At 34.9% G+C, this 25,102-nt stretch overlaps 2 protein-coding genes across 2 annotated transcripts in view; one reads left to right on the top strand and one right to left on the bottom strand.

Moving 5' to 3' along the window:
• Positions 1-5,932: 5,932 nt before the first annotated feature.
• On the top strand, positions 5,933-11,603 carry LOC133200925 (cilia- and flagella-associated protein 95-like). The gene is made up of 5 exons (XM_061336740.1): positions 5,933-6,069; positions 7,211-7,316; positions 9,402-9,526; positions 9,717-9,849; positions 11,330-11,603. Exons 1-5 carry the CDS (start codon positions 5,975-5,977, stop codon positions 11,516-11,518), a joined length of 648 nt encoding a protein of 215 aa, XP_061192724.1. The 5' UTR covers positions 5,933-5,974; the 3' UTR covers positions 11,519-11,603.
• A 146-nt stretch (positions 11,604-11,749) lies between these two features.
• The window catches only part of LOC133200747 (laminin subunit alpha-like), a 52,765-nt gene continuing 39,412 nt past the window's right edge, over positions 11,750-25,102 (bottom strand). Inside the window, exons 59-73 of the mRNA XM_061336530.1 lie at positions 23,651-23,775; positions 21,812-22,152; positions 21,473-21,566; positions 21,176-21,293; positions 17,129-17,275; positions 16,771-16,916; positions 16,452-16,628; positions 16,217-16,341; positions 15,407-15,572; positions 14,818-15,178; positions 14,370-14,523; positions 14,055-14,191; positions 13,733-13,832; positions 13,492-13,614; positions 11,750-13,280 (exon numbers count right to left, since the gene is read on the bottom strand). Of these exons, the coding sequence (XP_061192514.1) occupies positions 13,120-13,280; positions 13,492-13,614; positions 13,733-13,832; positions 14,055-14,191; positions 14,370-14,523; positions 14,818-15,178; positions 15,407-15,572; positions 16,217-16,341; positions 16,452-16,628; positions 16,771-16,916; positions 17,129-17,275; positions 21,176-21,293; positions 21,473-21,566; positions 21,812-22,152; positions 23,651-23,775 (2,475 nt within the window). The 3' untranslated portion in view covers positions 11,750-13,119. The remainder of the gene's footprint in view (positions 13,281-13,491; positions 13,615-13,732; positions 13,833-14,054; positions 14,192-14,369; positions 14,524-14,817; positions 15,179-15,406; positions 15,573-16,216; positions 16,342-16,451; positions 16,629-16,770; positions 16,917-17,128; positions 17,276-21,175; positions 21,294-21,472; positions 21,567-21,811; positions 22,153-23,650; positions 23,776-25,102) is intronic.

Raw genomic sequence — 25,102 nt, 5'->3', positions numbered from 1 at the left:
CAGCATTATCTATAAAAATAATAGGTCAATCGATTCAAGAAATACAATTCATATCTAGTTCTATAAGAGATCATATCAGTCTGAAAGAGTTATATCAACAGTAAAGATACACAATAATGATTTTATTACTTAGTCTATATATAGTCCCTATATAATCTATACAAACGCAAACAGTTCATAATACTACTTATTATATATTTGTTATATAATACAGGTTTTTTGCATCCCTGATATGAACACAGGCACGCGCCCTGTATTACACACCCTGTATCAGCACCCTTTATTTCACCCTTTATCACACCCTTTATTACACCTTTCCGTAACATCTCTTTTTCATTCGGAGTACCTCGGATCTTTTCCTATTTCTTTCCAAAGTTTATTCAAATTGTAATTTTATTTCATGGGACATATTATGTTATTCAAAATAATTATTGTTTGATTTATAATAATTTCATTTCGTATCGCTGAATGCATTTATTTGCCTAAAGTTAAAAAAGATTGAGAAACGGAAATTCAACAAAAACAGAACACATTCAATTATTAAAAATTCAGTAATTAATTTACAAGTTTATATATGATTTTTAGGACACTATTTTCAAATACATAATAAAAACAACAATACATGAAAAAATCTGTATCACACCCCATATCAACCCTCGACCAATATCAGCCCTCTGGCCTTCGGCCCTCGGGCTGATATTGGAGTCTCGGGTTGATATGGAGTGTGATACAGATTTTGCCATGTATTATTCTCTATATATTCACTGGAAATTGAAGTCGTATTCACCGGAGGGTCAGTGCGCGTGCAGCGGCATTGTGACGTCACAATCAATACCTCGAATAACGTTAAAAAACAATGGTTGCAACGGCCGGAGCCAACTGTATATATGAGCAGGAAAATTGTTAGGCAAGTTTATCGCAGGATTATTTTCCAAACATTTCGATGTCTTACACACAGCTAAAGGGAAACACGTGATTTATAAGTTGTAATCTGGACATTTTTTGTTTAATTTTTCTACGACAGAAGTAACATGTAGTTAAAGAAAATGGAATCGTCATGCAGCCTTCAGTGTCTAATTCATTCAAATCCTGACTATAATAAAACAATAATGGACTCTTTCGATGGCGAATATGGTTTGTTATTCACCAGAAAAATATCAATATTGACCGAGGCTTCGCCTCGGTCAATATTGATATTTTTCTGGTGAATAACAAACCATATTCACCACCGAAAGAGTCCATAACTGTATAATATATATCTAGCTTATTTATGACATCATCAGAATCTATAAATCTAACTACAAGCAAATTCAAACAATTGTTGTCCCCTGCTTTCGGTGTCTTAGTGGATGGGATGCCATTATTTATGGTATATTGTAACTGTCTTTGTGTGTCCTGTCCTATGTGTTTGCATCGTACAAGAAAGACATAAATTATAATTGAATTGATAACAGTTATGGTGAAGATTATAGCTTCTCAAAACTACATCAAAAGATCAAGGCCATGACGTAAAATATCAGAATTCAATCCGAAAGGTCTTGTCACAAGTAATGCACATGTGAAAAAAAAATGAAAGCCCTGTCTCTTCTGGAGCATAAAGATTATGGTCAAAGTTAAAATTTTTGATAAGTACATGTATGTTAAGGTCATGAAGTGATACACTTTTCTGAAAGGTGTTGTCATAGGTATGTTCGTATAGAAATATGAGAGCCCTATCCTCTCTAATTCAAAAGTTATTACAAATGATAAATTAATCTGAAAAAGACTGTGAGTTAAACTTTAAGGTTGGGGTCACGAGGTCAAAAACCAGAGTATACAATCGAAAAGGTCTTGAAACAGGTAATGCACAGTTCAAATGATAATGCCATATCTTCTCTCAATCAAAATTATTAGCAATTTTAAAATTTTTGAAAATTAGGTCAAACTTCAAGGTCAAGGGTTTTAAAAATCAAAGTACATTTGGAAATGCTTGTCACAGGTAATGCACGTGTCAAATATGATTGCCCTTTCTTCACTCCTTCAAAAGTTAGCAACATTGATTAAATATTTGAAATATACATCAAACTTGAAGGTCAAGGTCACGGGGTCAAATATCATAGCATTATTCGGAAACATTTGGACACAGGTAATGCACTTGTCAAATATGAAAGTCCTATCATATGCAATTTAAAAGTAATCACCAAAATTAAAATTTTTGAAAATTAGGTCAAACATAAAGGTCAAGGTCAGGGGTAAAAAAAAAATCATAGCATGCTCAGAAACACCTTCTCACTGGTAATGCACTTGTCATTTGAAAGCCCTATCTATTCTCAATCAAAAATTATAAGCAAAGATAAAAATTTCAAAAATTAGGTCAAATTCAAGGTCACGGGGTCAAGGGGGTGAAAACCATAGTATGTTTGGAAAGGTCTTGTCACAAGTAATGCACAGGTCAAACATGAAAGCCGTATCTCTTCTTAATCAAAAGTTATAAGCAAAGATAAAATTTTTGAAGAGTAGGTCAAACTTCAAGGTCAAGGCCAGGGGTTAAAACCATATATATTTGGAAAGGTCTTGTCACTGGTAATGTCCATGTGAAAAGTGAAAGCCCCAATTTTTCTCATTCAAAAGTTATGACCTAGGTTAAAGTTTTTGTGACAGACAGACTGACAGACGGTCGGATTGACAGATTGACAGACAGACGAATGAGATTTAATGTTCCTTTTGCGAAAGCGGGGGACAAATATCTTTTCTTATATAAGTTTATAAACTAGATTGATGAGTGCTTGTTTATGTCTTTAAACTTAATTAGGTTAAGTGAATTAATAAAATTTGAAGGAGTTCTATTATAATAGTAAGTAATAGCATGAGATACGCCTATGTATCAAAAGCTCATGGCGAACGATAAGTTGTGAAAAAGTGCCCTTCTCTTGCATCCCTCCGTTTTCAGATCCTAGCTGGAACACTCACAATAGATGAAATCCGTCCGATAGAAGTGCAATTCAATTGATTTAATTATTTAGTTTTTTAATTGAAATAAGAGCCGCAGTATTTTCTTAGCACAGTTGGATCTACTTCAATCACATGGTGAGATGAACTCTGTCCAGAGATCCCCAGGGAAAAGGTGAAAAATTTATAAATGGCACTTTACAAAAGCGTCAATCATTGCTTGTAATCTTAGACTTTATTAAAGCTATTTGAGCCATTGCATCAGATGAGTTAAAACATTATACCGCATTTTCTTCGCTGGAAAAAAAAGACATGGTCCTTGGTTTATGTTTTATGCCATGTTTGGTTCAACTGGTCAAGTGATTCTGGATAAGTCATAAATTACAATTGACAACAAAAGTGATCCGAACACAGTCGAGCAGAAAATTTACATCAGATGATCTCGAAAGGACTTAACAGTGCTTCTTGTTCATTTAACTGTGGAATCCGGATAAAGTCATGTATTTCACTATCGCACCAATGCGCACTGACTATTGGGTCAATGGTGCGATGAAGTAATTGACCGGAGCATTAAATTGGCAGTGCTGATGACGCCATGCAGTGCGAAAGTGCAACGATGATGTTGCAATGTCGCGATGGTACTAGGCCGATGGTGCAATGTCATGATGGTACTAGGCCGATGGTGCAATGGAGTGATAGCGAGCAATGCTTCATAGTCATGACATCGTCACTGCACAGTCGCATTATCACTATCGTATCATCGCATCAGCGCTATCGCTCCATTTGTCATCGTCATCGCATCATCGTGCTATATATAATACTGTGATAGTGACCTATGTGGCCCTATCCGGATTCCACAGTTATCGTCTGTTCAGTTGCATATACAACAGAAAGAGTATCTTTCCGGAGTCAAATTAGCAAGAATGGAGAAAATAAGACAGACCAGACCTGGATTACGACCTAGGTCACCGTTTTACAAAAGAACTTACAACTAAGACCAAAATGTAATTTTGTGAATAACTTTTTAATTTGCATTTAGTTTGAAAATGGTTTTAATCTTTTAAACAAAATATTTAGAAAGATATTTTTACTCAAGCAGTTTTTAACAGAATTGTTCATTTTGCAAGATTTTACAATCAACCTAACTCTTTGGTCTTAGGCGTAAGTTCTTTTGTAAAACGCGCCCCTGGTCCGTTGTCTAATCAAGTTCTACCAACTAAATTATCTGACCAACGAACCTGCTTGACGATGACCAGCTTCAATAAGACGCAGGGATAAATGGAGCAAGGCAATATTTTCTCCTAGTCACGTCACATCATTTAAAATGGACATTTTGAATAAGGATGAGGGATTTTTATATAAAGAAAAAACGTATGCAACTTGCTTAGGTACTTTTTAACACAAGACGCTGAAATGCACTGGTCAATCGCTTTGAAGTGAACCTTTGTTATTTGACAAACGGGACGATTTCAGATTTTACACTTCCCACCACTATTTATGTAGAATATTCCACTAGCACCTGCGTGTTTGCGAAATGCTGACTTTAAACTAGATTGATGAATGTTCTGTATTATCAATTTCTTTGTCAGTATCCTGCCCTGGTTTAAAAATTGATCGTACTCTGAGCATGCTCTTGTGTGTCGAATCAGCTGGGAGACAAAAATATTTTTACAAATCTGACATTGTCGCTTTCCGTGTCATTTTGGGTGAAAAAGACTAGTGTTCGAGCGGATGTGCAGCAGTGTACACTTCTAATGTTATTACAGGTATATTTGCAGTGTTTTTATAAATTCATGTTAACTGATTTCCATGGTTTTATCATTATAGGTGATTTTCATGCATTTTAAGTATTATCTAATTTTACACCAAATGCATGCATAAGTTTTTTCTTCTTCTTGTTAGTTATTTAAAATCTAGGCTTTTATTCACATCTTCATTATGAATAATGAACTAAGGAATTTGTGAAGGGTTGGCTATGTCAAAACTACACATAAGTCCCCCCACCCTACCCCATAAATTATGTGATAAATTAGGCTTTTCGCGATTTGTGAAATCCTCTACCCTTGGCAAAGGAAAATAATTTGAAAGTCGTCTATTGTAGGAGTTTGCGTTTCATTTGATGCCACGCTCTAGCTGTCGTTTAATACTTCTCGTTTATTAATTATTATCAGACTATTATGTTTTTCAACCCAATCTTAGTACATTATGTGGCCACAAGTAAGTCATAGTTTAATTTTTATTTCACTGTTCATGTATATTTCATTGAAATATATATGACGTCAATTTTAGCCCAATATTCATGACTTTTTCAGTTCATTTTTTTTTCTTTTTCCAGGATCCTAAGCGAAATTGAAAAAAAAAATGAAATCGTCAAGGCAAAAATTACTAGAAGTGTTCCATAACCAATATATATGTGCCGTAAAATTTTTATTTCGCTTATGATTCGTGATATCACCACAATGCATATGATAATTACGTAAAGATTAAACTGCAAAAAGCTGCATTTTAGGATGTTATATAGATCTACATATACTAATAACGTTGCAATATTTTTAAAAGGTATTTTCAATGAAATATATAATGAAAATACAATAAATAGCTCAGTCAATTATTGCCAGATACTGTAGATCGATGTATTCTCTATTAAGAAGTTGATCGCTCGTCCCCCTCACAACAGAGAATAACTGTAGATGTAGCATTAGACTAGTTCAGTTCAGTAAAGGAAACCCCTCCTTTGTATAAGGACCACCCGAGAAGTAGGTATAATAAAAAGAAATAAAATTATAATTTAGAGTAAAGAGTTGAAAAAAGTTAGTAAAACCTAATCTAATGTGCAATAAATAGAATTACCGTAAGAGTGATAGCCTTTTATTTCTTCATTTTTAAATGAATCTAAAAAGTTTCGTATAATATATTACAGGCTTTTTTGTAAGGAAAAAAGTTCAACATTACCTTCTTGTACTTTTCAGGTCATTTCTAGTTTCACTTTCAAGACACCGTAACCAAGCAATGGTGTGTCAACTTCCGCTGTTAATGTAAATACAAAATGGCTGGGATACCGGACTACATCGAGAGAAAAGGCTCTCTGTTCTTAAGATCAAATCATATGAACTATGGAAGGGCCACATTAAACTCGAACTGGTATGTTATATAGTTCACAGCAAATTGTCTGAATTGATAAGCTTTATTTTAACTTTTCCTTTCAATGCAACTCATTTCGAATTTTCTCGGTATTAACTTCCCATTTTATAGATGATTACTTGTTGTGTGTTATTGTGTGTTCTTGCAAAGTAAAAGAAAAATAATAATCCAAGTAGAGTTATACAGTACACATTTCAGACTATAATGAGGTCGCTATATAAGTTAAATAGAAATTGTATTGGACCTAAGGGAAAAAAAATTGGTTTTTTTAACTATTACATGCCAATAAAAAATAGGGTCGGCAGATAGGATTTTTTAAAAGAATTTTTTTTAAACATTTGCACATAAAGGAGAAATGTCACAGTTTGTCACATCTTGTGGCATTTTATTAAAATCATCTCTCACAGGTCTTCTTCAAGTACATGTTGCTCCAAAAATCTTCAGTGCAACATTAGGCAACTTTTTTTTTTTATATCTATTTGTCTGAATGGAATAATCTCCCCCTGGAACACGCTTACAAAACATTGTGCTTTTTGCACAAGACAATGAGTAATAAAATATACACTATATATGGAATACAAGTTGTATATGATTGTTTTATATACCACTAATAAGCTTGGAACAGGGTCCAATATTCCCAATTTGTTTAAATAAGCAAGCAAAACTCTTGTGTTTTGATTTCATTTTTATCCCTCCACAAGGGTTAAGCAAAGAAAGCATCTTACTTTACTATACCTTCAATACAACTATATATTTAAACAAAGCAAATTTTATACATACAGGCAAACTGGTATTTTTCAAAAACGGATATATTGATGACAAGACACAAAATAAAAGTGCAACCCTGCTTGAAATCAGTAACAATTGGAAAATTATCAATATGTGGAAAAGTGAATAATCACTTTAGGTCCTTTTTTCTACTTTGTAAAAGATTATAGCAATTGACAGAATGAAGTGTGATTCATAATAAAAGCATGCAAGGTATGTTGACACTTTCAAAAAAAAAAGAAGACCATCGAAGCTGAACTTTGGATGTCTTGAAAACCCGGATATAGCAACTTTTTTTTCCCCCTCCAATTGAGTTAGCGATAATGAGGTTTGACTGTATATATTTATTGTTATATGTATTTACAACTTTCAGGCACCAGGCCAGAGAGGCAGAGCCAAAAGATTACGACATTAGTCTAGGAGATGAACGTAATCTGTGTAAAGCTACATACAACAGGATAGGAGATGTAACTGATGGGGTAAGTTAGATTACATATAACAGGATAGGAGACGTAACTGATGGGGTAAGTTAGATTTCATATAACAGGATAGGAGACGTAACTGAAGGGGTAAGTTAGATTACATATAACAGGATAGGAGACGTAACTGATGGGGTAAGTTAGATTACATATAACAGGATAGGAGACATAACTGATGGGGTAAGTTAGATTACATATAACAGGATAGGAGATGTAACTGATGGGGTAAGTTAGATTACATATAACAGGATAGAAGACATAACTGACGGGGTAAGTTAGATTACATATAACAGGATAGGAGACATAACTGACGGGGTAAGTTAGATTACATATAACAGGATAGGAGACATAACTGACGGGGTAAGTTAGATTACATATAACAGGATAGGAGACGCAACTGATGGGGTAAGTTAGAATACATACAACAGGATAGGAGATGTAACTGATGGGGTAAGTTAGATTACATACAACAGGATATGAGACGTAACTGATAGGGTATGTTAGATTACAATTATAACAGGATAGGAGATGTAGCTGATGGGGTAAGTTAGATTACATATAACAGGATAGGAGATGTAACTGATGGGGTAAGATAGATTACATATAACAGGATAGGAGATGTAACTGATGGGGTAAGTCAGATTACATATAACAGGATAGGAGATGTAACTGATGGGGTAAGTCAGATTACATATAACAGGATAGGAGATGTAGCTGATGGGGTAAGTTAGATTACATATAACAGGATAGGAGATGTAACTGATGAGGTAAGTTAGATTACATATAACAGGATAGAGATGTAACTGATGGGGTGAGTTAGATTACATATAACAGGATAGGAGATGTAATTGATGGGGTAAATTAGATTACATATAACAGGATAGGAGACATAACTGATGGGGTAAGTCAGATTACATATAACAGGATAAGAGACGTAACTAATGGGGTAAGGTCGATTACATATAACAGGATAGGAGATGTAACTGATGGGGTAAGTCAGATTACATATAACAGGATAGGAGATGTAGCTGATGGGGTAAGTTAGATTACATATAACAGGATAGGAGATGTAACTGATGGGGTAAGTTAGATTACATATAACAGGATAGAGATGTAACTGATGGGGTGAGTTAGATTACATATAACAGGATAGGAGATGTAATTGATGGGGTAAATTAGATTACATATAACAGGATAGGAGACATAACTGATGGGGTAAGTCAGATTACATATAACAGGATAAGAGACGTAACTAATGGGGTAAGTTCGATTACATATAACAGGATAGGAGCTGTAACTGATGGGGTAAGTTAGATTACATAAAACAGGATAGGAGATGTAACTGATGGGGTAAGTTAGGTTACAATTATAACAGGATAGGAGATGTAACTGATGGGGTAAGTTAGATTACAATTACAACAGGATAGGAGATGTAACTGATGGGGTAAGTTAGATTACATGTAACAGGATAGGAGATGTAACTGATGGGGTAAGATAGATTACATATAACAGGATAGGAGATGTAACTGATGGGGTAAGTTAGATTACATATAACCGGATAGGAGATATAACTGATGGGGCAAGTTAGATTACATACAACAGGATAGAAGATTTAACTAATGGGGTAAGTTAGATTACATACAACAGGATAGGAGACGTAACTGATAGGGTATGTTAGATTACAATTATAACAGGATAGGAGATGTAACTGATGAGGTAAGTTAGATTACATATAACAGGATAGGAGACTTAACTGATGGGGTAAGATAGATAACATACAACAGGATAGGAGATTTACTGGGTAACAGATTACATACAAAGGATAGGAGGTGTAACTAATGGGGTAAGGTAGATTACATACATTACAACAGGATAGGAGATGTATATGATGGGGTAAGTTAGATTACATATAACAGGATAGGAGATTTACTCGGGTAACTGATGGGGTAAGTTTAATAACATACATTCAAATTTGGACACATTCTTTATAAAAGTTTGGACTCCTATTGTACATGGCCACATGTAGATTCCTGTTGCACTTAACATATCACACATGTGCTAATGAAAGTCTTAATTTGTTTTTAGTCCCTGAACAAGACTACTTATCAAGATCATGCTGAACAAACCAATCTAAAGAAGGATTTTGAGGAACAAGTTGTGAGGACACCAATGATGAACATGAATACTGTGGAACATGCTCACCTTGACAGGTAAATTTAGCTGCAAATATAACAGATAGTGTTAAATACTAACCGTAAACAAGTGCATGTATAGTTTATTGTATACCTTTGCAGGTGAACAGTAAACAAGGAATGAATACTAGATTCCCAAAACTCATGTTCATTATGCTCACTTATGAACACAATTCTATGTTTCAGTTATGTATTTTTTATCTACTAGAGATTTAGGCACACCTCAGCGGGGATTTGGTGCAGTTCTACCGAGGCATAATCCCGAGTACAATAAATGCCACTTAGAAACAACTCACAGAGCAGACTATCAACCCCCAGACTCAGATTACACCCCTGTCCCTGTAAGTCTCCAGCTCCAAAACTTGCTCTTTTTAATCAATTGTTCTACAAAAGTTTATATCTACCTCTACACTTCTGGTGGTTTCTTTGTAAATGATAATCAGTCAGCCATCATAATGTTCTTTATTATTGTGATAAAGTATTGAATCATTTTTTGATTGGGTCTAAACACCTCTTGCAAGTTTTCTTGCAAGGAGGATGTGTTTATACAAATATTGGGCTTAAACATTGAATTATACTTTTGCACTTTACATGTGTATGCAGCTGTAAGTTATACAAGACATATCACGGTATAAAGATGAAAATTTGCAATTTATTCACACCAAGTGTGACTTGTAGCCAGTGTTTGCAGCTAATAGCATTTTTACTCATCAGTCCACAGGAACAATAACCATGTAGAGTTATTGGCCCTGTACAAGATTTGTCTGCTCTTCTGGTGACAGGATAAAATGTATATCATCAAAGGATTATTTACATATACTGATTAACATTTTTCAGTTGCATGTCCTTAGCTTAATGTCTGAATTAATTTTTTTTATCTTTCAAAATTATAGTAGCTTTTTATCTTTCTGCATCGACTAAATTAAAATCAAGAGCATAGATGACAAAAGAAATGATACATTTTGTGCAGACTGAAAGTGAAACATGAAGGAGTTTGATGTTTGATGTTGTATTCGGTTACACATGTATATAGTGTGTACTCCCTCCTTCTTTGGATATTTCTTTTGCTGAAAATTGAGGATGTTTTACATATTACATGTATGTCCCGATGATAGCGATGGTGTAGCAAGAATTATTACAGAAAATAGCTGAAAAATGAAAATTATAAGCAAAGCAAACAATTTTATTTTACTTTTTATAATTTACCGAGGCTATTATTGGTGAATTTTTTGGTCTAATAAATCAAATCTAATTTATTTACTGGCACAACGAACAGACAAAATTTTAAATCTGTTGATCCTCTCTAATATTTGTCAGTCTCAGGCCATTGAACAGGTGTTAAGGTCGAAGACTACTTGAAGCACACAAAATATCAATCAAATCTAAAATTATATTCTTTACACTTAAGAAATTATTATGAAGACTCAAATTTTCTCCACAATTATTAACAATATAAATGTAATTGCACAGCTGTACTCTCTCCATGTTGTTCATGAGGAAATGTATTTTCTTCTACATATTTATTAAATTGTTTTCAAAATACTGTTGTTGTCAGAAATACTGACATAAATCAAAAATACTGTATGTGTAAAGTACGTCATAAAATTGGCCCATATTAACGTTCTTTTACAGTGTTAGTTTATGGCATTACCCATTATTAACTCAATCAGCAGTTTGCTGAGGTGTCATATTTCCAGATACAATGTTCATATTTTGTTATTTTGTCCTGCAACTGTTATCAGATGACTAAAACCAAGCTTCCATGTAAAATGACAATGCACATCCATTCTCTAACATCTCATTGTTTACAAATTCTTACAGGAGAAGCCTGCTGATTTTCCTGACCTGTCAGCTGCATACAGGAAATGTAACTCTCAGTTTACGGACACTGCCGACTATCGGCGCCCTGGCCGCAACACTTGGCAGGACGAGAGTGGAGTGTACGCTAATACACACTACAAACGACAGGTCATCCGGAGCACTAATCCCATCCCTCCACAAACCTCCTGAGGCCCCACAGGAGGGCAATCTCTGTATATACTGTGTACATAATCTAGAGCTGTTAGTGTCAATAAAGTCCTGTTATTCACAAGTCCTTAACTTGTTTGTTTATTGAACCTAGTGTTAAATTCTAAATATATTTTATCTGTTCTTTTGTCATATATTGTTCTAAAAAGAATGTATGAATTTGCAAATTTAAGTTGGGTGCGATTTTCACTTTTTCGGGAAAAAAAAAAGCCATTTGTTTGTTTTCTGTTTTTAATATTTTTGTACAAATAAATTTCAGTGTACATATCAACATAAACTCCTGACATACATATAAATCCAGATCTAAGTGTACAAAAACATGAAAACAGATAGTAAGGCCTAAACTTTAAATTCAACATCACTTGTACAAATACCCCCTTTCATGACATCACTGACAAATTACAATGTATCAAGTTTTTAGGGTCATAAGATACCCAAAATCCAGAGGAAGTGGGGGTTCTATCAAAGCTACCTGTATTTTGTTTAATTTGCTACATGGTAAAATTAGAGTAATTCATATTTATTTTAGGGATTTCATATTTTCATGCTTTTGCATTGATTTCAATAAAGATAAAGCATAAATTTGGGGATGTAAAGGTAAGGCTGGTTTGATAGGAAAAGTAAGGCTGGTTTGATAGGAAAATTTCATGATAAATACATGTATGTGTGTTTTACCAATAATAAAGCATGAACTAAACTGTTTTACAAATTCTGTAATATATTTTTGGGGTATCTTATGTCCTTAAATAGCAGGTACAGCTAAATATGTTATCTTTCATAAATTTTGAGAAAAAATTGAAAACATTAAAAAAAATGACAAAATTACTACACAAGGGATATTTCTAAAAGGGATGAGTTTCATTTCCTGAACTTATGCTGAACAAAAGATTGACAGTGCATACATTTCATTTCTAAAACCATAGATACTTATGTACAATGTATAATTCATAATTGATATAAAATGACTTTAAAAGTTTCTGAATATAAAAAAACAAATAAAAAAGTCATGTTTTATCATTATTAAAAGGGATTTCTGAGAAGGTGACATGATTTAAAAAACAAACATTAAAAAAAAAAACAAATATAAACTACCAGACATGGAAATAAAATTAACGAGATTATTCTGTCAAATCTTTCATTCGGCAAAATATAAACTTTCATTGGAAAAGAAAAAAAAATTGCTAGAATGTTCTCTTGATTACATTTAGAACATGACCAAATTTTTTAAAAATTATGGATAAAATGAATTAGTACAATTAAGCCAAACCTAATTTTTTTTTTTCAAAATAATATTTCACTTCATACTAATATATGCCAAATCATTTTGATTTGTACATTTATGTGACCTACATGTTTCATTCACACCCTAACTTGTATACTGAACAGAAAATTCTTTCCTTCATCTAATTATTGATCAAATGATAAATTTCATAAGTTGCAAACCTTTCTAGCAATTTTTTTCTTTTTATATTATTGAAGTCTTTTTAACTGATCTTGAATCTCAATAAAAATTACCCTGTTAGTGAGCAACAAATGCTGTTGTCTTTTAATTATTGCACATACAATGAGATTGGTTTTTGAATTCAGTTAAGTGGACACTTGTTGAGTGTTATGTCTCCAGTTATATCCTTAGCTCCTGCAAAGTATTTAGGTTGGTAGGATTCATCTTTACCACGTCTGATCTCAAAGTTACGCATACATCCTGAAAAATTTCTGTCGACCAAAATACCACGGCGGTTAAAATCTGAAAATACAACAACGAAAGATAAAACTTCACAAGAAATTGGTTTGTCATTATAAGGTTATAACATCTAACTCTGTTTTTTTACTGTTTTCCATTCTTTATCAAAGGGTAAGAATCACACATAGAGCATTAGGTAAAACTGAGGTCTGGTTAAATGTACAAACAATAGGGTTTGTTGGAATATAAATAGGTAAATGGAGATTGAAGGTACCTGGAACTCCACCGAGGTATAAGGGGTCATTAGAATTAATTTCCGAGGATCCTCTTGTCCCAGTCCCAGCAGGAGCATTCATTCCATCCACAGTCAACAAAAGGAGGTTCTTAGCCTTGTTCACTAGTAATAAAAAACGAATCCACTTAAAAAATACATAAAGAGAATAACTGTGTGTTAATTTAAGCTTCATACAAATAAAATCTGGCTTTCCTAGACATTACTGATAGATTAAACTCACCGCTGATTCTATGCCATTCTCCATCACACAGTGCATTCTCCTGGCGGGGGATATACGTGGTAGTTACCTCCCCTTTACCATTGTCAGCTGTGGCAATGACCTACAAAACAAAAACAATTAAAAGGACACCTCATTAAACACTGATGTGACAAATCTTATATAATCATAATGATGTAATGAAGATATCACATTCAGATATTGAGGCCATAGAGAAAATTAGGGTGAAGTGATGAAGACACGATGTGATGAAGATAACATCATCAAACACTGCAGTGATGAAGATAACATCAGATGCTGATGTGACATTCTATATTGGTTGTACCTTTCCATCCACTAGCTGTAGGAGGATAAAGTCATCACTGCTGTTTGAACTGTGAACTGCCAAGATGACACCACTCAGATTTCTTGGTCTGATGTCCAGATTAAATGCAAAGTCAAGACCCACATAATATTTGTCATCTATAAAAAAAAAAATCATGCTTTTAATCACTGCAAAGCTGGAGTTGGTATGCAGTTTCCTACACGCAAGAAGAGAAAAGTATAACATTTGTACCCTTATAAAGGGTGTTAAAATCTTTAGAAAGACTGTAAGATACTATTCTCCTTTAGAACCCAATGAAATCTAAGTCAAACTTACACAAAGTGATGTATCCTCCCTGGTCATTGAAAAATGTTCCCCGCTCTAGGTTAGCTACACATTGACTGACTTTTTGTTCCTGCACAGGTTCTCCAAAGCTTTCATCATTAATCTTCATATTACGGATACATCCATCAAAACTTCCCAAAACACCCTGTTAGAAACAAGTAGAGAGCTATGAACTACTTCACCTTACCCAAACACACAAGAGTTAGACAGTGCAGTTAACTAACTCCTACTAGCAGTTTCTGCATATAAATGTGACTAGAGACCCATGGGCCACAATGCTCACCTGAGTCACTAATGGCCCAACTATTCTGAGGTTGGGGATTTACTTTTACTTCAAAATAACTAATTTCAATATAAGTAGAGTAGGGTGTGCTAGTAAAAAATTTAAATTTTTGACACCTGTATATTATTTTTGGGCGTGTACGTAAGTTAAACACACCTGTAGATGACCCTTGACTTTGTCATGTGCCTGAAGCTGTGGAGTAATACCCCCCAAAAAGTATGGTCTTCCAACGTTCAGTGCCTGTGTAGAACCAGGGGATGTTCCCTCCTTTGCAGTTTCTCCATCCACTGAAATTTTCCCTGTCTTCTGGACTCGACCAAAGTCCACTGTGTGCCATTTGCCATCATTGTAGGTTTGGTCAGTTTCCAGATTCAGTGCCCTTGAGCCACAGTCAAAAGAAAAGACAAGGCGTCCCTCCTTCATAGTGAGGGCGAAAAAGTCTATCTTCCTTCTGCCAACAGCGTACAGTATGACTCCTCCACTGCTGGTAGTCTTAAACTCAAGTGATATTGTAAACCTGTAAGATCACATCTGTATTAGTAGTCTCCCTTTGAATTTACCTTGCCTCTATAAATTTGCTCTCACTCCATGCAAGTGATTAAACCAGTATATCATGAACTTACATGATTACAAATATTTAAACTTCTACGAACATGCAATATATATCTTTATGAATAAAAAGAAAGCAAAATTTGACTTAAACATGTCTAGAGAATATATCTTAAAATTGAGGATTCTTTCTTACTTGACTCGCAGACTCTTCCAATTGTTATACTGGTATCGACTTGTCAAAGTGTCTCCAAACTTGATGCCTTCTACTTCTCCTGGGGTAACTGAACCTACATCCACATTCTGAGATAGGCGACACTTCTCCTCCACTGGTACTGGTGCAGTGGTTGATTTCTCTTCACCTGTCACAAGACAAAACAGTCATTTACAAAAACTCCTAAGTAACAGCTATAATGATACATGTACACTCTGTCTGGGGGCATGTGCCAGTCAACAGAATGGCATATTTAATTTACATATAGTAATTTGTGGAGCTGAATTTAGATAAATATATAAGATGGAGATTTGGTATTTTCCAGGGATTTTTATTTTGAGATACATGTACATTAAGTAAAGAATTCAAATGGGGCCTGAACATACCTGCTGAATCATAAATTTAGAGCATAACAGTTTGATATTGCACGGCATATGAGAATTTCACAGAATTCAATATCACATATTGAGCATTGCATTTCTATACTACATTTAAATATAGGAGTACTGTCTATTTTAATACATTCTAATGAAAATAGAAACATAACTTTTGAGGGGGGGGGGATAAATTGTTAACAAATTTAATACAAAATACAGACAAAATTTTAAAAACATTCAGTTAAAATACAAAAAGCAGAAATTCTGTTTCATTATGGTTGAATTTTATTTAAACAAAAAATGATGTTTGAAGATAAATTTGCATAATACTGTCTATGCATCAGACATTCACTATTACTCGAAAAAATTCTAGACTGACTCAAGTTAAAAGTTTAATGGGAGACAGAATACTCACTTTCAGGGGGGAATGTTGGACGAACAGTTGTCCTGGAAACAGGGGTCTCTGAATCCTCTATAGGACACTCGCTGAATGAGACACCTCTGACATTTTGTCGTGGAACAGTGGCAAAGTTCAGGAAACTGTTTGATGAGAAAAATGAATTCACCTCTTTGTTTAATCATTTCAAACATAAAAAATATTTTTGCTCTTAAATTGAAATGTTAGTGATACATTCTAAAATGTCTCTTACACTCCATTGATTGTAAAATCTGACACACATCCAGAAAACCTCGCTGTGGATGACACCAGACTATCTGACATAGTGAAGTCTGTGCCTCCAATATACAGAGGGCGCTCCGTGAGTACAGCTGTTCCTGACCGGCCAGTCTTATTGAGCATTTCCTGATCATCAATGTTCATCATCAACCTAGAAAATAACACACAAAGTTAAAAGCAATAACATATACAAATATTAAATAGCACACTTACTTTAATGGTAATGTTAAATCTGTTGTATCAAAATGTGGACACAAATTTTCCCGAATGTCAAGGTCAGCTAAAGGCCTTACTTTGCTCCCATTTTCATAATGGAGACATAGTGCCAGTTTCCATCATTGTATGTGTTGACCGTGCTCTCCAGAACAGTAGGGTCACCGCCAGGGTCAGAGGTCACTATCAAACGACCTCCCACAATTGCCACTGAGAATCCAGAGGTCTGAAATATAAAAATAATTTTACAAAATTGCTGCCTATAAATAGTTTCAAAACTGATAAAAAAGACTTTCAAATTATGAAAAAAAAAAACTGAAGAGTGAGGAGATGATTTTCAATTTTTATTTTTGTGAGCATTCAAATATTAGAAGTATATGTACAGTATTTACTTCTCTGATCTTACAAGTAAAATCTTTTGTAAAGTTCTGCTACTACCTGGTCATTGTTGGATGTATAAAGGATCATACTAGCATCAGATTTTGTCTTAATCCTAAAGGTCACATCAAAATTGGTGCCAACGCTAGCTGTCATAGCTTTGGCAATATATCCTCCATCTTTGTCAAATGTGGCAGTTCTCAAGATCTAAAAAGACAGAAATTAGCTATTAACTATCCCAAAATACAAAGTACACAGAAATAAGCTATAAACTATCCAAAGTACAAAGTACACAGAAATCAGCTATTAATTATCCCAAAGTACAAAGTACACAGAAATCAGCTATTAATTATCCCAAAGTACAAAGTACACAGAAATCAGCTATTAATTATCCCAAAGTACAAAGTACACAGAAATCAGATATACTGAAATGCAAAAGAAACGCAACATCCTATTTGGGGGGAAAATATGATATACAGAATAAAACTTTGTACCTTAAAAGTAAGGACATCTTCAGCTTTCCAAATATCGATAATTTAATGGTTGAATGATTTTCATACCATTACCAGGGTTTGAGCCCACTCAACAAAATCAAAAATTGGATGTTAAACAAAACATGTGGCAATAATTTAGGGGTTTTAAGGGTTTCTAGCTGTTCATCATAAATAATGCAGCAATATTCCAAAAAATAAATTCTCCTTTCTTTTCATGAAGCAATGCCAAGGCTTCCTGAAAATGACTTAAGAATGCATATCCATTGCTCTAGCTGGAAATTCTCAAAATATAATTCATTGATGGATATTTGCAGATGCAAATACACACTACGTCATGCCTCAACAGGCTCGTATGTATCATTAGCATGAACAACAGTCCGTGGACTGGAAGTCCAAGGGTTATTACACTGCGCTAAGTTCGAGAATATTCAACCTCATCATCCGAAAAACAGGAACTTAAAAATGCCAAAGAATATTTCTTTCACTCAGATCTCGAGATTGATGAACCTAATGCTTCGTAGAAATCAAGCTGCCATTGCTGTGCATGGTGGCTTGCACACTGGAATTGAAGGGCAGGGGGAGGGGGGTGTTCTAACATTATGTATTACTTTCTAAAGTTAAAAGATAATCATTCAACATTTTTATCAAATCTCTGATGTTTTTAAATCGAGTTTTACCTTACTGTATTCAGTTTTGAAAATCATACGCTGCTTGTTGCGTATCTTTTACGTTTCGGTATATAAACTATTCCAAAGTACAAAGTACACAGAAATCAGCTATTAACTATTCCAAAACACAAAGTAGACAGAAATTAGCTATTAACTATCCCAAAGTACAAAGTAGACAGAAATTAGCTATTAACTATCCTAAAGTACAAAGTAGACAGAAATTAGCTATTAACTATCCCATAGTACAAGGTAGACACAGGAGAATATAAATACAAATATTGATGTTGCTAGCTACTTGTATATTATACATGTACATAATATGTTATAGAAGCAGGCATGTAGGAAACAAATATTGATGTTGCTAGCTACTTGTATACATGTATTATACATGTACATAAATACAGTCCAGTACATTATGAACAAGAGGCCCATGGGCCACAATGCTCACCTTAGTTACTTTGGCCCTGCTGTTCTTCACCAGACCCCCCTCCCTTGTAATACCTATTGTGGCCCCACATGATTTGAACAATTTAGAATCTACACTACCCAAGGATGCTTCCACATAAGTTTCAGCTTTTCTGGCCCAGTGGTTCTTGAGAAGAAGATTTTTTTAAGATTTTGCCTATGTATTTCAATGTAAAACTTTGATTCCCTATTGTGGTCCCGCCCTACACCCCAGGGGCCATGATTTGAACAATTTAGAATCTACACTGACCGAGGATGCTTCCATATAAGTTTCAGCTTTCCTGCCCCAGTGGTTCTTGAAAAGAAGATTTTTAAAGATTTTTTCTATATATTTCAATGTAAAACTTTGATTCCCTATTGTGGTCCCGCCCTACCCCCGGGGGCCATGATTTGAAAAATTTAGAATCTACACTGACCAAGGATGCTTCCATATAAGTTTCAGCTTTTCTGGCCCAGTGGTTCTTGAAAAGAAGATTTTTAAAGATTTTTTCTATATATTTCAATGTAAAACTTTGATTCCCTATTGTGGCCCTGCCCTACCCCCGGGGGCCATGATTTGAAAAATTTAGAATCTACACTGACCAAGGATGCTTCCATATAAGTTTCAGCTTTTCTGGCTCAGTGGTTCTTGAGAAGAAGATTTTTAAAGATTGTTCCTATATATTTCAATGTAAAACTTGTATTTCCTATTGTGGCCCCGCCCTACCCCAGGGGGTCATGATTTGAACAATTAGAATCTACACTACCCCAGGATGCTTCCACATAAGTTTCAGCTTTTCTGGCTCAGTGGTTCTTGAGAAGAAGATTTTTAAAGATTGTTCCTATATATTTCAATGTAAAACTTGTATTTCCTATTGTGGCCCCGCCCTACCCCAGGGGGTCATGGTTTGAACAATTTAGAATCTACACTACCCCAGGATGCTTCCACATAAGTTTCAGCTTTTCTGGCTCAGTGGTTCTTGAGAAGAAGATTTTTAAAGATTGTTCCTATATATTTCAATGTAAAACTTGTATTTCCTATTGTGGCCCCGCCCTACCCCAGGGGGTCATGATTTGAACAATTTAGAATCTACACTACCCCAGGATGCTTCCACATAAGTTTCAGCTTTTCTGGCTCAGTGGTTCTTGAGAAGAAGATTTTTTAAAGATTGTTCCTATATATTTCAATGTAAAACTTGTATTTCCTATTGTGGCCCCGCCCTACCCCAGGGGGTCATGATTTGAACAATTTAGAATCTACACTACCCCAGGATGCTTCCACATAAGTTTCAGCTTTTCTGGCTCAGTGGTTCTTGAGAAGAAGATTTTTTAAAGATTTTTCCTATATATTTCAATGTAAAACTTGGATTCCCTATTGTGGCCCCGCCCTACCCCCGGGGGTCATGGTTTGAACAATTTAGAATCTACACTACCCCAGGATGCTTCCACATAAGTTTCAGCTTTTCTGGTCCAGTGGTTCTTGAGAAGAAGATTTTTTAACGACCCACCCTATTTTTGTCTTTTCTTGATTATCTCCCCTTGTAAGGGGACTTGGCCCTTTATTTTAACAATTTAAACTCCCCTTCCCCCAAGGATACTTTGTACCAAGTTTGGTTAAAATTGGCCCAGTGGTTCTTGAGAAGAAGTTGAAAATGTGAAAAGTTTACAGACGGATGGACGGACGGACGACGGACAACGGGTGATCAGAAAAGCTCACTTGAGCTTTCAGCTCAGGTGAGCTAAAAACTGTAATATTACAATTTTCCATAATATAGTGCAAGTAAAAGTTATCTCCCCCATTGTAAAAATAAATCTAATGCTTGATCAAATCTGCATCTAGCTCACAGCTGGGCCAGTACTATCACTTACTATACGAATAAGAAGTAAAGTAGATACCTAAGGAGTATCATGTATCTTATCTATGCCTTTAGATTGGTTTTATACAAGATTATCAGCTGGATAATCATTAGTGCATTAGTTACAATATGAAAGAACCATGATGGTCGGAGCAAAACTAGGAAGGACGGAGACATAAAAACAGTATTGGGTCACTAGGTCAACTTCAAACTATAGAAGAAAATTAGTGCCAATCCCAGAAAAAATTCTCTTTGGCAGATATTGACATCCAAAGAGTGCACTATGTCAAAGAAAGTGAAAAATAAGCAATAATATTGGACTATTTCTTTACCCTGCACCATGAAAACAATTAAAACAGAAGATGGGAACCAAAATATTAGTATAATGAAGTATTTGTAAGGCTTAATTTAATATTTGCACAACATTATCTATATTACAATTTTCCATAATATTACAATTTTTCATAATACATGTATAGTTATATTATGAAAAATTGTAATATAAAATCTTATATTACAGAAAACTGTAATATTACAGTTTTTCATAATGGACTGGAGTGTAATATGTTACAGAAGCAGGCATGTAGGAAACAAATATTGATGTGGCTGGCTACTTGTATAATATACATATACATAATACACTACCTGTTCTGGGCATCCACGGACTACGCCTTTGGCAACCTCATTCTTGTTCAGATCCCATTTGTTGATATTAAATTGTAAATCTCGTATACAGCCGTCAAAGCCGCGGGACGTAACATTACTACAACAAACGTAAACATATACAACACCGAGTATGTAATCTTGTCACATATATACTGTATCAAGTTCACAAATAGCTTCGTATAAACTGTCATATGCTGCTCTTTGAAAACATTTGCTTTAAAAAAAATTCTGATTGAATATAGTTCTTTATAGAGAGAGCAGTGATGGAAATCATACCTCATAGGGAGGAAGATTCTGTTGTAACCACCAATAAACATATCATCTGTAAAGCTCAGCTCTTTCATGCTTCCTGGTGACTGGCCCCTGATGTCTACAAAAATACAGTCAACATGGAATACAAATTAAGCTTATAAAAACTTACTGCTGCTAATTTGTTACAATCGTGAGGAACTCCCATATCAATATAAACACCAAATTACACACATGTACACTGAACCCAAAGTTTTAGGATTACATTATAAATGAAAATGGAATTTCTTTGTTTAATACAGAATGCATTCTAAAAATGATTCTTTAATATATTCAGAATGTACAATAAACAAGATTCTCCTTTACCTTCTCCATCGTCCACAGTGAGTACACCAAACTGGTTCTGTCTCTGGGCCTGAATCTTGTGCCATTCTCCATCATTAAATGTCCTATTTGTGATCAGTTCTGCTCTCCTGTTGCCACCTAGATCATACTGAAACAATACTCGTCCCTTCTTCAGCTCCAGAGACATAAAGTCCGGGGTTTTACCCATGTAGAATAGCAGTCCCGTGTCTACGTATGTCTTAAAGTGAAGGATGAGACTGGATTCCGTGCGAGGTTTGAAGTTGACCTTGGACACACTTAATTTTACGTAACCTTTGCCATTAAATCTGAAGCCATTGGATATAACTGACTGCATAACATCTCTGTCAAGCAGAAAGATGAAAAGATCAGTTGATAATAATACTCTTATATAGGACATAGACAAATCTAAACTGTTATTTATGTTTTCTTTCACCATCTCTTAAATCAAAACCCAATATCTGTCTCAGTCAAACTCATCAACTGGATAAAATTGATATGAAACCACCCTATAAATATAGTCATTTTGAATTTCCTTATTAGTATCAATTCTCTATTATTGATTACGAGGGGTGATCAAAAAGTTCGCAAACTAATTGAATTCCTTCCTTAAAAGAAATTAAATGAGGTTTCGGTGCTCATTATTTTTTAAAGTAGTCCTCTCCGATTATAATGCACATCTGCCATTGTTCTGCCCATGTGCGAATCTCATGATCCAGGCATGCAGTCACGTGACATGCTCCTTGGGTTCTGTTCAGAGAAGCTAAAAGATTTTTCCGAGTCTTATATTTCTTATCATGCAAGTTATTTTTTGTAACAAGAACAGTCCATCTTTCAGAAATGGCCAAATCTCGACAATAGGATGGGTGAATAAGGACATCCCTTCCCAGAATTAGCATGGTGATCATCAAAACCCGAGTTCTCTGTCTCGGAAGCGTCATTATCCAATGTGGAAAAATTATGGACGACCTCTTTTTATCATATCTCATATGTTTAAAGTCTAAAGTAAGCGATATTTTAGGGATTTAATAATTATATTATTGTTAAGATATTCAACTATTTGTTCTAATTGTGACTTAGCGATCTTTCGTAACAAATTGTTCAACTAAGGACACATCTTTTCCCCGTCTTGCTTTCACTGGGAAACAAAACAAACATCATTTTTAACCATCTCCCTGCCTTCACTAAAACAATCAATCCAATTAATAATTGAACTTCTGGTAAGTCTTTTGTCTTCATAAACCTTGTACAAATTATCATATTCTACAGCAAAGGAATTTCAAGATATACGTTAAACTTTACAGCTGTTCGTTGCTTGAGTACGACTGAGTCAACCATTTTTTGTCACAAGTCACCTACATGTTGACATCATTTTCACATTGTGACATCACAAATGCGGGGCAAAACATTATATAACACCTGCTATTTATAGAATATGTGTATGACTATATGTGTGCCAAATTTCATTCTGATCTGATTTGTGGTTTTGTAAATATAGAGATAGTTCGCGAACTTTCTGATCACCCCTCGTATTCACTGATTTACAGTGTATGCTAGGCAATACCAGCATCACACATCATACTAACGAGTCATTCTACTCACAATGTCACAATTTAATGTCATATTATTTACAAGCATTGATGTCAATCTGTTTTTACTTTCATACATGTACTTTCCTTTCCTCTACCTCTCTCTCCATCATCTTTTCTAACAATGTCTCCTTAAATCTCTGTTGCTATAATTTTTCTCACTTGAAACATGTTTTCCTGAATCTTTATTAATATTTTAAACATTTCCTCTGGTTTTTTCTCTGTGTAAACTTTTCATGTCATGTTTTAATACCTCTCAATGGCTCCCTTAAAGTTGTTTTCTCCATCAACAAAGTTCCACAGTCCTAAGGGTTTGCCATCAAACATCACCTCCTCCATTACCCCTTCATAGAAGGACGACTCCACCTCATTAGGTAACTGTAGACATAAAACGCAATCATTATCCTTAAGAACTATCCTTATCCTTAAGAACTATACAGTCAATCTGATTGGTTTAGAGCATGTCACGTGCAGGGAGACAATTCGTGACGTCTCCCTCATTACAACTGTGTTGTCTCCCTTCAGATGAAAACAAGAAGTCTGTGAGCCAATGCTCACTAATAATACCCCCGCTCTGATGTGAATACACAAGTTCGGTTATAGACAAAGACAGTGATAATCAGGAAATTGACATCGAATTTGTAAAAACTGAATCGCAACATATGGCATGCCTAAACAAAGATTGTGCTAAAATTTCAAGCATCTGTGATAAGTAGTTGCTGAGAAAACTACGACCAAAATTTGTTATGTATGTTTCGGACAGACGCACGGATAAACAAGAAGTTGACATTGGATTTGTCGCAAAAATGAATCCCATTATATGGCATGCCTAAACAAAGATTGTGCTAAACTTTCAAACATCTGCAATGAGTAGTTGCTGAGAACACTCCAAAATTTGTTATGTATGGTACGGAGAGACGCACGGATAAACAGGAAGTTGACATCGGATTCGCACAGAAATGAATCCCACCATATGGCATGCCTAAACAAAGAGTGTGTTAAAATTTCAAGCACCTGTGATGAGTAGTTGCTGAGAAAACTGCGACCAAAGTTTGTTACGTGTGGTACGGACAGACGCACGGATAAACAGGAAGTTGACATCAGATTAGTACAAAAATGAATCCCACCATATGGCATGCCTAAACAAAGATTGTGCTAAAATTTCAAGCATCTGCGATGAGTAGCTGCTGAGAAAACTACGACCAAAATTTTTTATGTATGGTACGGAGAGACGCACGGATAAACAGGAAGTTGACATCGGATTCATACAAAAATGAATCCCACCATATGGCATGCCTAAACAAAGATTGTGCTAAAATTTCAAGCATCTGCAATGAGTAGATGCTGAGAAAACTGCGACCAAAATTTGTTACGGACAGACAGACACACAGACGGACAGACAGACAGACAGACACACAAGGGTAAAACAGTATACCCCCCTCTCCTTCGGAGCGGGGGTATAATAATGTGTTGTAAGCTAGATAACTCATATTAATATACATGTATAATGATATACCAGTATATGCAGGATTGGTAAACAATAATAAAATCCACAGATTTTATTAGTCCAAATGAAAATGCAGTAGTCTGAGACTCATGGACTAATGTAAGTGTCAAACCCTGTAGCGAACACGCTTATAATGTACTGACGCTTATAGTGAAGTGATTTTCATTCCCCTTGGCTTTAAAATATATAGTGAATTTA

This window comes from Saccostrea echinata, unplaced genomic scaffold, assembly GCF_033153115.1.
Source record: "Saccostrea echinata isolate AGI-Se365-2 ecotype Australia unplaced genomic scaffold, CSIRO_AGI_Sech_v1 ptg000041l, whole genome shotgun sequence".
Classification (NCBI taxonomy): domain Eukaryota; kingdom Metazoa; phylum Mollusca; class Bivalvia; order Ostreida; family Ostreidae; genus Saccostrea; species Saccostrea echinata.
This window is presented reverse-complemented; position numbering and strand designations above follow the sequence as displayed.